Below are 20,000 nucleotides of genomic sequence, written 5' to 3'. Positions count from 1 at the left end.
ATAGACAAATGCCTGAGGGAGTATCTATACCTGATGGTGTTACAGAGTTTTAGCTTTGTACGACAGCTAAATCTCTCTCTCGGTTCAAAATGTTGACATCCAGCAACAAGCAAGAGCAAGATAGCCAGCAACAAGTCAAACTGCAGACCAGCTTAATGCGGGTACTGGTCTCCCGCTTTATGTTTTTTAACTCAGAGATTTGCTTCTCCTAGAGGGGTTGCCTTCACCACGGCTTAGGGGAGCCCCCTCCACTCCGCATACACATGGAAATAAACACATGTGTACATACATACATAATCATAGTATCGGGTTTTGAAATCTAAGGAAGTCATGCCTACGTAATATTTCTTGTTATTCGGGTTTTCTTTCGCAAATATTGTTGCTCTAACTAAAAGCGTAGTTTATCAGGCAACAATATTTGCGAAAGAAAACCCGAATAACAAGAAATATTACGTAGGCATGACTTCCTTAGATTTCAAAACCCAATACTATGACCACAAAAGTACATTCAACAATAAAAAAACACCGTATAAAAACAACACTAGCGAATAAATACTGGGAACTCAAAGAAAGCGGATATTCACCGGTAGTCGAATGGAAAATAATAAGACAAGCTACCACGTGTAGGCATCTAGACGACCATATAGATTATGCCTTCATGAACAATTTTCTATCCTGTACTTTAAAGAACCCCAACATCTATTAAACTGTAGAAGAGAAATAGCAAATAACTGTGTTCACAAAATAAAATTTACTCTAGGATAGCGATACAAAATAGTTTTAAAACTAACAAAATTAATAGAAAATAAACAAATAAATAAATTAAATAAACATGAATATACATAAACGATCACACATATATGCATGTATATATATATATATGCATATATGTATGTACACATATGTATAGTTATATATAAACTAACAATAAAAAAAAAATACTAACCTAGTTTTAAAACAGATCCTTTGTTTGATAAAATGCATGCCCATTGGCTGATAGGAAGGGGCGCGGTGGATACTAGAAAGCTGATTGGCTAACAACAAATCCTTACGGTGAATATCACTTAAATTCTTTCCCAATTGCACATTTCTTTTTCAGTTTTTCACCTTGTACGTTATATATGCTATTATTTTATTTCCATCTTATTTGTTTGAAACGCGTGTTCATTGTTAACATTAATATCTCTGAAAACGATATATATGCAAAGAAATATTGTCGCGCTGCCAAATGGAAAACTTTTCACTAAGTGACCCCCTCCCCTAAATCAGCCCACCCACTTCCTCCTGAATAGATAGCATCTCGGTAATATAATCAGCCATCGAAAGGCAAAATTTTTTTTTTTTAGGAAAAAAAAAAAAAATAGATAAAATAACGTTAATAAGATATCGATAGAGGGTAGAATTGAAGCAGTATACTTAATATGTACAATACGTGCGTACTAAACTAAACCACCTTTGCTACCTATATATAATCGCCTATACTGAATCCTCATCAGATCACAACTTTCTGTATCCTCAGACTCTTAATTTCTCAAATCTTATATCACCAAGACCTCCTTCTGAATAGATACAAAAATTCTCCTGAGCAGTTCAACATCCAGTGATCATATATCTAATCCTCATAAAATTCCTTATATCACTTTGAATATTACTTTAAATTTTCAATCTATCCCTAAGCTAAGTAGAACACCTCATAATACTCTATTCAACTACTTTTAAAATTAGATAAACCTAGTTACAATATTAGAAATGCTTCGTCCCTGACCTAGACTACGGACTTGTACAATAAACCATGAAAATATTGTACCTATAATTCCTCTCAAAACTGCAAAATACCGCTGCTTGTATACTAAGTACATCTTATAGATACTTTACCTCTAAGATGACTGCCTTGTCTGTTTTCTTTTTTACTTAAATTCTCTTTCTCCTGATCACTAACAAATCAAACTGCTCTATTTCCTAAGTTGCCACTAAATTTAATCCGTTTCACGTAACTTAGAGGGATCCTTGCTCTCCGCCCTTTACCCTAACAGACTCGTAAATCGATACCCATTAACACCTAAAGATTTCTTAGGCATGCTTTTGATTATAACTCCTAACCCATAACTAAGCTTCTAAGTAAATACTTACTAGCCATAGTCCTATACATAGATTTAAAGTAATCTATAATGAACAGCAACCTTTAATATCACTTTGTTAAGAGATATTATTGCAATAATTATTACACAAACTAAACCGGTACTCATTGAAATACAAACTTCCGGATATTAAGAGAAAGGCGAAGTCATCCTCCTTTGTTGAAGTCTGAAGGCAACTTACTCAAATTGTCTAAAATTCCATGCATTCATATACAATGAAACATACTACTTATCCATCCATCTATATTTAACTATACTTACAGAATACGCAATAACCTATATTTATCAGGTATAACTGTACTCCATATCAAATGTTCTCTTGTATCAATACTAAGCATATATCTTATCTTTCAGTCTTACTAAATATTCAGTTTCGGCACCAAATCATAATTTCTAATAGCAAGTAAATCATACTTTAACACTTTATCCTAATCTTAAACTTACTAAACCATATCTAACCATACATTCCTAAACTTACTAAACTATATCTAACCATACATTAACTCGTCTCTCTCAATCCAATGCTGTTGCAAATTTAGTTGCTTCCACTGCATGAATTTTTACCCATACCCTCTCCCAGTAAAAATGAAAATGGAAAGCATAGTAATGTCCTTTTTTAACCACGTTTGAGGAGTGAAAATTTTCTGTAGATGTTAACCTAAATACCTGATTTTTTCAGGAGATATTAACCTAAATAACCAATTAATATTAACTACCCATGCGGGGTCGCAGAAATATCTGGATTAGGACCCAGGCGCGGGGCAAACCCCCTTGGAGCTGATGGACCCATAGATCTTCCCAGGTCATCCGTCTAGGAGAAGGAAAACTCTGAAGCTAAACCTAGGGGAGGGAGGCCTCTTCAGTCCTGGACGACAACCTTCCTAGAGCTGGTGACTCAACCAAATCACCGGTTGGCAAACCTAAACTGCTTAAGCAGGAGATAGGCTCTGTCTATCGCCCAGCTTTCATACTCCTTCTTTGCCTATTGGCCAGGCATCTGAATCACCCAGTGGTTGACCTTGTTTCCTGACTAGGGCAATGAACGCCGCTTTTCCACGCTCCCATCACATTCCATCCCCCTAAACTGGACACAGTGGAGTGCTTCAGTGCCATATATGTCGGTGCAGTTGGACTGGGCTGGCTTTGCCTAATGGATTGAGGGTACCGGATTGACAGTTCCTGGCTGCTTTCCGACTGATAGTACAGGATCCCTAACTCTTTGGTAACGCTTAGAGCGGCTGCTCCATCAACAGTTATATAATATCGGGATGTTTGTAGTGCCATGTCGCGCATGGAAAGGGACCCTGCACTCATCCCCGGTGGGCTTTCCTGAGGCCACAATCCTGTGGGTGAGGACAGCTGATGGTCTACTTGTATTGCATGTCTGGTATTCTGCACAACTACTTGTCCAGCACCCCTCACTCACTCACCCTAACTGAAACTTTTAAATAAAATGAAATGACAGCTCAAGCAAAAGTTACGTTTAAACCAGAACCAAACTCAAAGAAAACCAACCTGCCTCCTCCCTTGAGGCTTGCATTTACGAATATCCGCGGGCTTAGAACTAACTTAGATGATGTTGAGTCATTTCTCCTTGTAAACACCCCGGATATCTTAGCATTAAGTGAAACTAACCTTCACTCCTCCATTCCCTCTAACCACTTTAACATGCCTGGTTATCTCCCACTCTACCGTAAGGACTCGGACAGACATATGCATGGGCTTGGAGTCTATATTCGTAACACCCTCCCCCTGACTAGAGAAATAAAACCGACCAGGCCTTTATGTGCTTCAGACTAAATATGCAACACAATATTAGCTACTTGTATTTTCTCTACGGCTCTCCCTCAAACCAAGACTGTACCCTAATAAACAAAGTCTCAGACAGCATAGATATAGCACTCTCCCTCGATACTAGTGCACAAGTACATGTATTTGGTGACTTCAATGTCCACCACAGTAACTGGCTAGGATTCTCTAATCACACAGACGTAGCTGGTAGCACAACACATAGCTTCTCTATATCCCATTCTCTATCTCAGACGGTTACATTTCAAACACGTTTCTCAGACCAGCAAGATCAACATGCCTCACTTCTAGATCTCTTTCTGACAACGGTTCCCAATGACTGTACAACAAATGCCCACAGCCCACTCGGGAATGCTGATCACGCTGTGATAATGGTAGAAATCAGCCTAAATTCTCGCCCTAAAACCACAACTCAAAACAATGAGGTATTACAAAAAAGCTGATTAAGAAGCCATCAGGGAACTCATCAGAGATGCCCCATGGCAAAATATCTTTACTCTTCCAACGGAACAGTGTGCAAATGAGACCACTGAATGGTTCAAAACTGCAATTGAAGCACATGTTCCCGCACGGAAATTCTATAGCAAGCCCCACTCTCCCCACTGGTTTACTCCTGCTTGTGCAGCTGCCATTTGTCAAAGGCAGCATGCGTTCTGCAGATTTAACCGACATAAGTCCAGCTCAAATAAACAGAAGTATATAGAAGCTAGAAATAATTGTAAGAGAGTGATAGAGACAGCTAAGACAGATTACTCTGAAGCACAGAAATTAGGAACCCGGGATTTTTGGAAAATCTACAACAGCGTAGTAAATAATGGACAGTCAGCTATTTCCCAACTATCAAACAATCATGAGGTTGCTTGCACGGCAACTGACAAGGCTAATCTGCTTGCCAGTTGGTTTGCCTTAAACTCCACACTGAACCCGGTACACCACTCCCTCCCTGATTTTCCTCTGCGAACAGACGCCACACTAGACGATTTGAAAATCACCCCTTCTCAGGTACATGCTATTATAAAAAACCTAGACACCAAAAACCAGATCTCATCCCAGCTGTGCTATTAAAAAAATGCTCTGCCGAGGTGGCTCCAATTCTCTCCAAACTTTACAATAAATGCCTTAACGAATCTTGCTTTCTCGACTGCTGGAAAACCGCTTCTGTGGTACCAGTCTTCAAGAATTCTGGTGAAAGAACTGACCCACTAAATTATTGCCCCATTAGCCTCTCCCATTTTTCGCCAAAATATTTGAATCCTTAGTTATCAAGCCCTAGTCCAGCACTTAACAGTTGCTAAACTCCTGACTGACAAACAGTATGGATTCAGGCAAGCCCGTTCAACAGCAGATAACTTAACTGTAGTTTCTGAACGTATATACCGTTCATTGGACAAAACAGGGGAGGATAGAGCGGTAGCCCTTAATATCTAAGGCGTTTGCAGGGTATGTCACGATGGTCTTCTAAGGAAAATTAGATCATATGGAATTACTGGAAGAATTCATAATGTAATTAAATCCTTCTTAAGTAAGAGAAAAATCCAAGTTGTCCTCGACGGTCATACATCTAAACAATATGACATAAATGCGGGAGTACCTCAGGGGTCTATCCTTGGACCTCTATTATTCCTGATATTCATAAATGACCTCCCCGATAAAATTGTTTCAGAGATGGGTATATTTGCCGATGACACCACTCTCTATAACAGATATGAGGGGAAAACAAATGAACACATATCCAAGGAAATGGCAGAAACACTAGAGGATGACCTCCAATCTGTAGTTGAATGGGGGACAAAAATGGATAGTCACATTCAATGCTGCTAAGACTAAGCTTGTTTCCTTCAATAACTACAAGAAACCTTCTCTACCACCAATAGCAATGGCCAAGAACACATTGCCTGAAAGTACTTCTTTTAAACTCCTCGGCCTAACGTTTACAGGGAATATGAACTGGAATAGATACATTGAGAGCATTGCCAAGGCTGCTGCAAGGGAGGTTGACTCCCTCTACTGTGCTAGAAAACTACTTATGCCTGAACTGTCATCTAGCTTTCAGCCTCTGTCCCATCGACGAGATGTTGCATCCCTCTGCCTGTTCTACAAATACTTTAATAGTGAATGCTCTGACGAACTGCAAACACTTGTACCTCCCCGACGTAACTAAACCCGACAAGCTAGTAAATCTCATCCCTTTACAGTAGAGATCCCTAGGTGCAAGAAAGCCTTTTACTCCAATAGTTTCTTCCCATGAACTGCAGGTCTTTGGAACTCCCTTCCGGGATTCTGCTTTCCCAACTGTACTGATATGCAGAAGTTCAAGTGCAATGTAAACAAACATCTTTTTACTCATCCCCCTTCATAATGACCCTGCTAATTAAGTCCCTGATAGTAGCCCCCTGCTTCAAAGTGGCACTGTGCCTTGTTTGGCATGAAAATTGAATAATAATAATAATAATAATAATAATATATATATATATATATATATATATATACACATTAACATATATATATATACATATACCTATATATATACATATACCTGCATATATGCATATATTTACATATATATATGCATATATATATAAACACATATACATATATGTACACATATACATACATATATATATACATATATATAAACACATATACATACATATATATACATATATATATATACATATAAATATATACATATACATATACACATACATATATATATATATATATATACATATATTTATATACATATACATATATATACATATAAATATATACATATATCCATATACACATATATATACATAAATATATACATATTCATATACATACATATAAATATATACATATATCCATATACACATATTCATATACATACATATATATATATATACATACATATACATACATATATATATACATACATATACATATATACAAATACGTACATATATATACATATATACATACATATATATATACATACAGATATATACATATATATATACATACATATGTACGTATACATATATATATATACATACGTATACATATATACATACATATACATATACACATATATATATATGAAGAGCATAATGTGGTGTCCCACAATTGAATAAAAACGGATGATATGGGAAAAATGTCATGTGATGTGTCGAAAGATACCAGAACGAAAAAAAAAAATAAAAAGGGAAAAAAAAAACAGATTTGATATTCCCGAAGCGCTTTTCAACCGACTCTCTTCAGGGGAATCATCGGTAAATTGGTTAATTACTCAAAACCATGAATTGGTAAAAAATACTGTAATTGTAAAGTGGTCGGAAAAAAAAAAAAAAAAATTAGTTCACGGACGACCAAGAGTCATTAAATAACTGCAGTGAATGTTTTAACTGCCTTTGTCTGCAGAGAGAGGGACGTCGAGAATTGATGACAATAGCCTCTAGTACGTCGAGGTGGAAACGATGTCGTGCTCTATGTAAAATGGAAAAACTGTTATCAGAGTAGAGATCACGACACGTTCTCTTGTCCAACAAGTGGTCACCTATAGCAGATTCTTGCGCCTGTGAACTTCTAGAAGACGGGACAGGTTCGTGTCTACGGATACAGCCTGGAACATGCTGAGCCACTCTGACCGATAATCGCTGTATCGTCTTGCCAACATAGTCAGCGTCGCACTGACATTGGTAAAGGTAAATAACCGAACTTTGTTCATTGGAAGGCAAGGCGTCCTTAAGAAAAGAAGGGAAAGCAGGATGAGTGGAATAAATAATGCGCAAATCAGCAGCATTAAAACAATGTGTTACTGAAGATGATATTTTGTCTGCTAAAGGTTGGATGGAAGAGCCTAACCACGGAAGCTTGAGATAAATCGGGCAACGAGGAGGACCATATACCTTAGCTCTATTAAAGTTGTCAACCTTACTTCAGATGGTATATGAGACTAGTTGCTCAGGGTATCCATTGGAGAGGAAAATTTCTTTAATTTTGTGAAGCTCGGACGTCAATCGAGAACTAGAACAGATCATCAAAGCTCAATGCGTGAGAGTTCTGATGAGGTCTTTCTTTCTGCGCTTGGGGGCAAAAGAATCCCAACTGAGATACAGTCCCGTAAATGTCGGCTTCCTAAATATACTGGTAAGAAAAACAGAAGGAGTGCGCTCCATGAGTACGTCGAGGAATGGCAGCATATTGTCCCTTTCTTCCTCCATATATATATACATCTATATATATACATACATATATATACATATATATACACATACATACATATATATACACATATATATGCATATACATACATATATATACATATAGACATACTTCCCCCAATAACCAACAATCACGAGGTTCTTTGCTCAGCAACCGAGAAGGCTAACATGCTTGCCAGTCGGTTTGCCTCAAACTCCACACTGGACCCTCTAAACCACCCCCTACCTCAATTTCCTATCCGGACAGACGCCACGCAATCTAATAATCACCCCTGCTCAGGTGCATGCTATCATAAAAAACCTTGACACTTCAAAAGCATGTGGACCCGACCTCATCCCAGCTGTGCTATTAAAAAAGTGCTCAGCCGAAGTAGCTCCAGTTCTCTCCAAACTCTACAACAAATGCCTTAATGAATCTTGCTTTCCGGGCTGTTGGAAAACTGCTTCTGTGGTACCAGTATTCAAGAATTCTGGCGAAAGAACTGACCCATTAAATTATCGCCCTATTAGCCAAAATATTTGAGACCTTAATTAACCATGCTCTAGTCCAGCACCTTACAGATGCTAAACTTCTGACCGACCAACAATATGGATTTAGACAAGCCCGTTCCACGGCAGACATCCTCACAGTAATCTCTGAACGCATATACCATTCACTGGACAAAGTGGGAGAGGGCAGAGCGATAGCTCTAGATATATCTAAGGCTTTTGACAGGGTATGGCCTGAGGGTCTCCTCAGGAAGATTAGATCATACGGTATAACTGGTAGAATACTTAACATAATTAAATCCTTCTTAGATAAGAGAAAAATCCAGGTTGTCATCGACGGTCGTACATCTAAACAATATGATATAAATGCGGGAGTGCCCCAGGGATCTATCCTTGGACTTCTGCTGTTCCTGATATTCATAAATGACCTCCCCGACAAAATTGCCTCTGAGATGGGTATATATGCTGATGACACCACACTCTATAGCAGGCACGACAGGAAAACAAATGAACATATATCTAAAGTAATGGCAGAAACACTAGAGGATGACCTCCAATCAGTAGTGGAATGGGGACAAAAATGGATGGTCACGTTCAATGCCGCCAAGACAAAACTGGTTTCATTCAATAATTACAAGAAACCTTCTCTACCACCTATAGTAATGGCCAATGACTCTTTATCTGAGAGTACGTCTCTCAAGCTCCTTGGCCTTACATTCACAGGAAACATGAGTTGGAACAATTACATCAAGAGCATTGCCAGGGCCGCTGCGAGGAAGGTGGGCTCTCTCTACCGTGCTAGAAAACTTCTAACACCCGAAAGTATCCTGTACCTCTATAAGGCCACTATTTGCCCATGTATGGAGTATTGCTGTCATATTTGGACTGGTGCATCGGCTACTAGTCTCTCGCTCCTTGGCAGGGTTCAAAAGAGAGTCGCAAATCTGATAGGCCCTAAACTGGCATCTAAGCTTCAGCCTCTGTCCCATCATCGAAACGTTGCATCCCTCTGCCTGTTCTACAAGTATTATAATGGTGAATGCTCTGATGAACTGCAAGCACTTGTGTCCCCACGACGTGAACACCCTCGACAGACCCGACAAGCTGCAAAATCCCACCCCCACACTGTAGAGATCCCTAGATGTAAAAGATCTTTCTACTCCAGTAGTTTCTTCCCCAAAACTGCTAGACTTTGGAATTCCATTCCAGGTCACTGCTTCCCCAACTGCACTGACATGCATAAGTTCAAGTGCAATGTGAACCAACATCTCGCTGCCCTAATCCCTACATAGTTCCCCAGTAGATGTTTCCCCTGATAGTAGCCCCCTACACCAAAGTGGCAATGTGCCTTGTTTGGGGTGAAAATGTAATAAAAAAAAAAAAAAAATATGTGAATATATATACACATATACATACATATACTAATACATATACATACATATACTAATATATATATATATACAGATATATATGTATATGTACATCTATATATATATATATATATATATATACGTTGATGATGATTGCAACGTCTTGTCAGACGAGTGCCACTCCCTCAGACACTTAAAGTCCATGAGCCCAAAAATACTTTTTTTTATTCCTACCGGTGAATTCACACGCTCAAGCAGGCATGACACTGAAGACGGTCATTGAGATCAATTATTACATGCTTCCAGCATTTCAAGCCTCCACGCGTCACAATTTTTCCATCGCCACAGGACCACTTTTCTAGACATATGCCTGAGGGAGTATCTATACACACATGATGTTACAGAGTCTTAGCTTTGTATGACAGCTAAGTCTCTCTCTAGGTTCAAAATGTTCAGATCCAGCAACAAGCAAGAGCAAGATAGCCAGGAACAAGTTAAACTGCAAACCAGCTTAATGCGGGTACTGGTCTCCCGCTTTATGGTTTTTTAAATCAGAGATTTGCTTCTCCTAGAAAGGTTGCCTTCACCACGGCTTACAGAAGTCCTCTGCACCCCAACACACACACATGGTGCTAGTTGGCCGGCGTACCCTGAAAAAGGGTTCACTCGCCCTTTGGAAGGTCTTGTTTTTAATCCTTCAGGGAGACTAGCCACCCTCCTCACAAAACAAGTCTGATGGGGGTACCAGGTTAGTCGCCGGTGACCCGAGCATAAGGCAGGTAGTACTGGGTTACGTGGTACCAGTAGCATATGACATGACATGACATACATATATGTATATAGGAGCAAACAGTTAATAAAACTTGTTAAAAAACACTTTGAGAAAGAGTTAAAAACATATATAATCTGAAAAGGAAACACTTGATAAGTGGATAGTCCTTAATTCACAGAGTTTCGAAGAAATACTTTCCTTCTCATCAGAGGGTAGGAATTAGCAAAATGCGGGATCGGATTTTGCATACAAAAGTATTTGATCAAACAAGTCAAAGATCTTACTTGATAACAAAAAAGTGAAGCAGAGGGAATATGGTGAAGAAAAAGGTGATTACACGTGAATGGATAGTCTGGTGAAAGATAAATAATCCAATGATATTTGTATATATATATTCATATATATATATATATATATATATATATATATATATATATATATATATATATATATATATATCTATATATCTATAAAAGTGAACGTGTCTGTGTGTCTGTGTACATTTCCCTACGCAATAACTCTGTCGATTTTTAGTCTACAGACTCGAAATTTGATATACAGGGTACTGAGATTTGGGAAAATCTTTGTGATCGGTTTTCGGCCAGGAATTTTGCTGTTAAGGGGTCAAAGTTCAACGATTTGACTTTTGAGAACTCTACCAAACTCCTCCGACAATTTGGGGTCCAAACACTTGAACCTTTATATATAGGTTCCTTGGAATATGAATCTAACTTAATAACTTGACTTCAGCCCAAAACAATAAATTTTAAGGGGTCATAATAGGGATCAAATTTTAAAAAATTAAACGTTTTTTTTTGTTTTTTTGCTCAACGCCGGGCACCCATGCTAGTATATCTATAAAAGTGAAAGTTTCTGTGTGTGTGTGTGTCTGTGTACATTTCCCTACGCAATAACTCTGTCAAGTTTTAGTCTACAGACTTGAAATTTGATATAAAGAGTACTGAGATTTGGGAAAATCGATGTGATCGGGTTTCAATGATTTGACCTTTGAGAACTCTACCAAACTCCTCATAACTCTCTCTATATATATACATATATATATGATGATGATGATGATGACTGCAACGTCTTGTCAGACGAGTGCCACTTCCTCAGACACTTAAAGTCCATGAGCCGAAAATAACTTTAGTTCTGCTGGCAAAATTCACATGCTCAAACAGACATGGTACTGAAGACGGTCACTAGTATACATACATATATATACATGCATGCATACATACATATATACACATACATACACATACACACATACATATAACACACATTTATGCATACATACATACACAATACATAATACACATACATGTACATACTCAAACCTACACAAGACAAGTCAATGACATACATATATATATATATATATATATATATATATATATAAATGCGAATATACATATATGCACATACACACACACATATCTGTAAACATACACACATATATACATACACAATGGATAATACACATACATACATATACATACACACACGCATACATACATATGTACATAGATATAAATACACTCACATATACTAATACATACACATATATATATATATATACACTTATCTACATATACATACACAAACATAAATATGCCCGCATACACAAACTTGCACATACATACATACACATATACATGCATACATATATATATATACACATGCATATATGCAGATACACACAATTGCATATATACACATACATACAAACAATATATATACATATATATACATATATATACATATATATACATACATATACACATATACATACATATACACACATATACATACACCTGTACATGAAGATACATACACCTATACATACATATAATGATGGCAGATCAATTATCACATGCTTCAAGCATTTCAGGCCTACACACGTCACAACTTTTCCATGGCTGAGGGAGTATCTATACACAGATGATGTTACAGAGTTTTAGCTTTGTACGACAGCTATGTCTCTCTCTCGGTTCAAAATGTCGAGATCCAGCAACAAGCATGAGCCAGATAACCAGCAACAAATCAAACTGCAGACCATCTTAATGCGGGTACTGGTCTCCCGCTTTATGTTTTTTTATTTTTATTTTTTTTACATCAGAGATTTGCTTCAGCCAGAGGGGTTGCCTTAACAGGGCTTTTGGGAGTCCTCTCCACCCCAAACACATATCGAAATAAAGATATACACGTACACATACAAGCATGCATACAAACAGATGCATGCAAACATACATATGCAAGAACAAACACACATGACAACATGCATACATTCATACATATATGCATGTACATACATATGCACAGACATGTACACATACACGTACATGTAGAATATTTATGATGACAATGATGATGGTTGTTACGAATAGGTGAATTCAACATGAAAAAAGAGTAAAACAATCCCAAATACACAGAACATAAAATAGAGAGACGTTCAATTCGTCTTCATAACGGCACCAATCCTCAACGTTCATATATATATGCATATATATATATATATATGCATATATATATACATATATATATGCATATATATATGCATATATATATATTTTTTTTTTTTTTTGATTCATCCAGCCTTGACAGACGTGTTTTTAAATATTCTCTCCAGTACTTTTCTTTTAATGATTTGGAATTCATTCCATTTGCGCTTTTTCCAAGGAACTCTGCCTTTTGGATTATTTTGGACCATTTGGAATTTACCTATTGGATTGAAATTTTAAATTCTACCGCTTTGGATTTTACCATTATTGTATTTTTACCCTTCACTGGACTGTCCATTCATGTGAAATATTTTTCTTTTTCTTTTGCCTCCTGTTCCCCTTACCTCTCCCTTTTTTTTAACCAAGTAAGATCTGTGACTTACTTGTAGTTTCATTAAATACTTTTATATGCAAAATCCGATCCTGCATTTTGCTAATTCCTGCCCTCTGATGAGAAGGAGAGTATTTCTTCGAAACTCCGCAGATTAAGGACTATCCACTTATCTTGTGTTTCCTTTTTTAAAATTAAATATGTTTTTAACTCTTTTTCAAGATGTCTTTTAACATATTTTATTAATCATTTGTTCATATTATAAGCTCTATTCCCTTTTCTGTTTTATTGAGCTTTTACATCTGGCTGAGTTTATTTTACTTGTAAATATTAACTCTTTAATATTTATAATATATTTTAAGTTTACCATTTTGATTACTTGATAAACTTATTGTAATTTTTATTATATATGCATATATATATATATATATATATATATATATATATATATATATATGCATATATATATGCATATATATATGCATATATATGCATACATATCTGCATATATATATGCATATATATGCATACATATCTGCATATATATATGCATATATATATATATATATATATATATATATATATATATATATATATATGCATATATATTTATATATATACATATATATATATACAGACACCCTTTGAGATTTGAAAAAAAATAACTCGACCGCCGGTCGAGTGTGACGGAAAATTTACTCGCCCCAAAATATTTTTCTCGTCCGACTTTATGCCTTTGTTTCAGTCTATAAATAATTGTTGTAAATAATTTTACAACAATTCCATTATATTTTCCTTCTTTATTCTTAATAAAAATATCAACAAACTATCCTTCCGATAACCAAATTATGTCATAAAATTTCATACAAAAATTAAAATATCTAGCCTAAACCGTGGGCGTTGAAAAACAGTGTTATGAAATCTCCGGGTATTCACGATTGTGGACTGAAATCTCCTGGTACGAGGTCTCTGTAGCCCAAAATCTCCGATATTCAAAAAAAAAATACCATTTAGCTGAAATGAACTAGATTTCTTAGAAAATCGGCATGGTTTAATATCTTTTTAAAATTCAAACGGTCAATTTTTCTTTGTAATTTATGGAACAAAAAACTTTGATATAGAACAGAAATTGATCTCTTGTTTCTATTAAAACAAAGAATTCACCTCGGAACAACATTCTAAAATTTAGAATATTATTTTTAAAATTGGGTATCGATGATTTTTTGAAAGTTGCGCAAAAAAGAGCATGCAAATATCTGAATTTATATAATTGAGAAAAATATTATTACTTACTTGTTGTAAAATTTAATTTTCGGAGCGTGCTTGACGGAACGATGCATTTTTTTCCTCTTTCAAATGTTAATTTTTACTTTTGTAAGCATGAAGTATATATAGTTGTAGTGTCAAAGAATTTTTTTTCCAAATGAATTTCAAAATCAGAGAGCTAAATATAGGCGATATTTTGACTACTATGTGTAAATTTGACCTCAACTCGCATTCACTTTAAAACTATGCTAACGTTCCATTCAAATTAATATAAAGAATAAATAAATAAAAGAATACAAGAGCCTTAAATAATAGTTACATTAACACTATAGTAAACACTCTTACCTGTCTTTTTGGTGGCAGAAATGCAGTAAATATTTAATAAGATGGAAACATCATCTTCTGAAGTAATTCCAAAAACATTTCCTGGCCACTCGGTCCTGCAAATGGATCAGAGTCAATAATAGTCATATATGAGAATGTCTTGGTTCCCAATCACGAATGGCTTCATGACTTACGAACTTTTTATTTAACTATTCATCTGTAATATCATACCAGTCCAATTGTTTATAAAGATTAAAATTTTTCAGAAAATTAAATGTTTGATATATCTTGATGTATTCAATTGCTTAAAATAAAAATGAAGAATTAAAATAAAAAAAAAGAATCAAAGACACAATAATTGTATTTACATTTTGCATCAATAAAATGGCATCAATTTACAATTTATTACATTTTTTTGTACAGAAAATTATTTTCATTCCAAACTTATTTGTTTGTTTCGTCATTAAAAATGGTTTGTTTCTTTAAGAGAAGTCACAATAAAAGAGATGTTTAAATAAATTTACAAACAAGAAAAATACATTTTTTTTTATTTTCAATAAATTTTAATTTTTCTGCTGGAAACTAAACTAATATTAATTAAAAGAATCTTATTTTAAATGTTGTTTTCTTGTTATCCTGTGACATTTCTCTTGTTTTTCCTTTTATTTTAGAAATAATTATACATGTTTTTGACATCTAAATACTATCTTTTAAAAATATATTCATAGGTTAATTTATATTGTATAGGTTAATTTTATATTAATTTAATATATTTATTAATATATATATATTAATATTGTTCAAATGTGAAAACATTCAATGAGTCTAACAAGGTTTTTATAAAAGACTGTATAGCGATACCTAAATGTTTATGTAAAAAATAAATGATATACACACACACACACACTTTTTATCTGCTTTTAGAGTAATGTGTTGCTACATAGTCATGAGCATGTTTTGGCTAACTAGTTTATAGTAACTAGAGGCCTCTTCAGGTGATACAAGTTTGCAATGAAAATATCAGGTCAACTACATCACCAGGAGTCAATATCAGGAGATTCGGTAAATCTATCTATATATGTTTAAAAGTGAAAGTGTCTATCTGTCTGTCTGTGTAAATTTCCCTACACAATAACTCTGTCAATTTTCAGTCTACAGACTCAAAATTTTATATACAGGGTAGTGAGATTTGGGAAAATCTTTTTAGTTCGTTTTCGGCCACAAATTTGGCTGTTAAGGGGTCAAAGTTAAACGATTTGACCTTTGAGAACTTTACCAAACTCCTCCACCAATTTGGGGTATAAACAATTGAAATTTTAGATATAGGTTCCTTGGACATGGATCTAACTTGATAACTTGATTTGAGCCCAAAACAAAAGGGGTCATAATAGGGGTCAAAGTTTAAAAAAATTTGGTCTCTACCAAATTACTCTGAGAATTTCTGGTCTAAACATTTGAAATTTTACATAAAGGGTATTCAGAGATAGGGCAAGCTTTTTAATCGGTTTGGATCGAAAATTTGAGCTACCAATATATAAATGTATGTTTGCATGTCTGCCTAAAACTTTCGACAAAGGCGACGGATTTTCACAAGATCAGTATCGTTTTGAAGCTCGATTCTTCAGAAGACAAATACTAAAAAATTGGCTAAAAACATTAATTTCTTCACCCTCAACTGGGCTCTTTTCTACAGGAAGGGTTGCTTTTTTCACCGATATTTTCGAAAGTCATCTCCTCTTTTAGATTGCCTAGCCTTAATTTAAACCTACGTCACCTCCAGTTTGTGCAGTGGTCGTAACAGCAAAGACGTTACTTTTTTCCCCCCTCATTCTTTTCCTCTTTCACGGTACGGGTTCGAGCCTGCCTTCCTATTACCACTTTTTTTATTTGCTCAACACACACCTCCAAACACCCGGGCAATGCCGGGCACCCATGCTACACGCATCTACAAAAGTGAAATTGTGTGTGTATGTGTGTGTGTGTGTGTGTGTGTACATTTCCCTAAGAAACTACTCTGTCAATTTATAGTTTACACACTTGAAATTTGACATAAGGGGTATTGAGATTTGGGAAAATCTTTTTAAACAGTTTTCGGACAGAAATAGGCTGTCAAGGGATCAAAGTTCAACAATTTGACCTTTGAAAATTCTACCAAACTCTTTTGCCAATTTTAGGTCTAAACACTTGAAATTTTAGATGTAGGTTCCTTAGACATGGATCAAACTTTTAAAATTGATTTGAGCCCAAAACAATAAATATTAAGAGGGTCAAAATTGGGGGTCAAAGTAAAAAAAAAATTGACCTCCCAGCCAATTTTTGGTTTAAACATTTGTGTATTCAAACATAGGGCAAGTTTTTTAATCGGTTTTTGACCAAAAATTTGGCTGCCAAGGGATCAAAGTTAAAATGATTTGATCTTTGTGGTCTCTAGCAAATTATTCACCCAATTTTGAGTCTGAATATTTGAAATTTTACATAAAGGGTATTCAGACATGCAGCCAGATTTTAATTAGTTTTTTGGGCAAAAATTTGGCTGCCAAGAGGTTAAAGTTGAAATAGTTGATGTTTGCAGACTCTACCAAACTCCTCCGCCAATTTTGGGTCTAAACACTTGAAATTTTAGATGTAGGTTACTGGGTTTGAGTCAAACTTTTTAATCTCTCTATCTCTCTCTCTCTCTCTCTCTCTATATATATATATATATATATATATATATATATACACACACACACAAAGTTAAACTGCTAGTTTTGTTAAAAAAGGAAATAAAATTTGGTTGTATGAAAACAAGGTCAACAGGGGTGTGGATTAGGGTTGATGTTGAGAATTGAGAAATAAGGTAGAAAGGATGGGGAGGTAATAAAAAGCCAAAATGGAGACAGTGAATGATTGAAGGGAAAGAGTGTATGTATGCATGCACATGTCCTTCTTGAATCTTCAACATACAAGTGCATATAGGGTCAACTAGCAGGGGAGTGTGAATTTTACAAACCTTTTTTTGGAGTATTTATGTGAAAAAAAAAGGGAGTCAGATTCAACTGGAACCATTCTGTTATAAAATGCTTCTAAATATGACCCGGATTTGTCACAGTCAAAAAGTATATAACCTATGTTCCCTCCTGCTCATTTCACTACTATCAATCTCACATAAATCTGTAAAGAGGTAGGGAAGAAAAAGAAAGAGATGTAAGGAAGAGAGGAGAAAATAAGAGAAAAAATGAAAAAGAGAAAAAAGGAAAAAGAAATATGGGAAGGGAGAAAAAAGGAAAGAAAGGAAGAAAAGAAAAAAGGGGAAAAACCTAATCAATTTATTGGTGGTGATTTAAAACATTTCTTTCAACTTACTGCCCATCTTACATCCCCCGTCTCCCACACACACCCTCAATCACACCCACTATCACAGTCTTTATTTATTTATTTATTTAATTATTTAATTATTTTTATTTTTTACTTTGTAATTTATTTGCTACTTTTACCCTTATAAAGTTGTATTCTCGAAATGTATATAATTACCAAAACCCCCATGCTTAGATATAATTATTTGTTATAACTGTGGTAATAATACTTAAAGATAGAAGGCAATGGGGAAGTAAATTGGGTTAGTTACTATGGTATTGATGATAATTGATAATAATAATTCTTTTTACAGATAATTATATTGATTACTCATATATAGATAGCCATAATAACCGATTCGGAAGTACTTAAGTATGTCATATAATCATTAGGAGTGAATTCAGATAAATATATTACAGAGTTAGTCTCTAAATTTATGTGATATAATTTTATGTAATGTAATTTTAGTTTAAGTTTTAGCTAATTCATAATTGTGTTTTTTTATTGTTTTGATTAAGTTGTACTAAATATAATAGTACTTCTCCAATATCAGAGTTCAGGCAGGGACAACCATACACATACATATAAGCTTAATTTTGAATTATTTTATGTAATAGAAATATTTAACAAAATTAACCTTCTATGTATATGTATGGTTGTCCATGCCTGAACTCTGATATTGGAGAAGTACTATTATATTTGGTACAACTTAACGAAACAATAAAAACACTTTTTCTCTCCAATTTTTCACTGTCTCCATCTCGACTTTTTAACCTCCCCACCTCCCCATCCTTTCTACCTTACTCATCATCAACCCTAATCCACATCCTGATTAGCCTTATTTCCTTTTTTAACAACATTTACCGAACCTCCTGATATTGAATGCCAGTGGCGTAGTTGACCCAATATTTTCAGTGCAAAGTTTTCTTTCATATAAGCTGTATCGCCAGAAGAGGCCTCTAGTTACTGTAAACTATCTGGCCAAAACATACTCATCATTACTGCTTAAAGAAATAAAATTAATAGCTTGCTCTATTTCAGTATTGAGCACTCTTGCATTAACCTCGTTATACTTCATTAGTTAATTTACCTCTGGAAAATAACAACCTCTAATTATATATATATATATATATATATATATATATGTATAAGGAATGAAAAAATGTACCAGCGGTGGTTGACGTTATGTTTAAAGAAAAAATAGAAAAAACCGAATGAAATTATTAAAAAATCAACGTTTCGTCCTTGTCTCAGAGGACATCTTCAGGATAATTTATTTTTTATTTCAATTATCCTGAAGATGTCCTCTGAGACAAGGACGAAACGTTGATTTTTTAATAATTTCATTCGGTTTTTTCTATTTTTTCTTTAAACATATATATATATATATATATATATATTTCTCAATACTGACATAACTAGGTTGCTGAACACACACTAGGTCCAAGATAGTAAT

General features: G+C 34.9%; 1 protein-coding gene across 2 annotated transcripts in view; it reads right to left on the bottom strand.

The window, feature by feature from the left end:
• Nucleotides 1-20,000, bottom strand: part of LOC145284737 (protein furry-like) — an 881,988-nt gene that overhangs the window by 10,033 nt on the left and 851,955 nt on the right. For both annotated transcript variants that reach the window (XM_080133679.1, XM_080133680.1), the window contains one exon: nucleotides 15,230-15,324. In XM_080133679.1, the coding sequence (XP_079989805.1) occupies nucleotides 15,230-15,324 (95 nt within the window). The remainder of the gene's footprint in view (nucleotides 1-15,229; nucleotides 15,325-20,000) is intronic.

Source organism: Euprymna scolopes, chromosome 9 (genome assembly GCF_053919585.1).
Source record: "Euprymna scolopes isolate OS-2025 chromosome 9, ASM5391958v1, whole genome shotgun sequence".
NCBI classification, from domain to species: Eukaryota; Metazoa; Mollusca; class Cephalopoda; order Sepiida; family Sepiolidae; genus Euprymna; species Euprymna scolopes.
The sequence above is the reverse complement of the archived record's forward strand: the minus strand, read 5'-3'. Positions and strand labels throughout refer to the sequence as shown.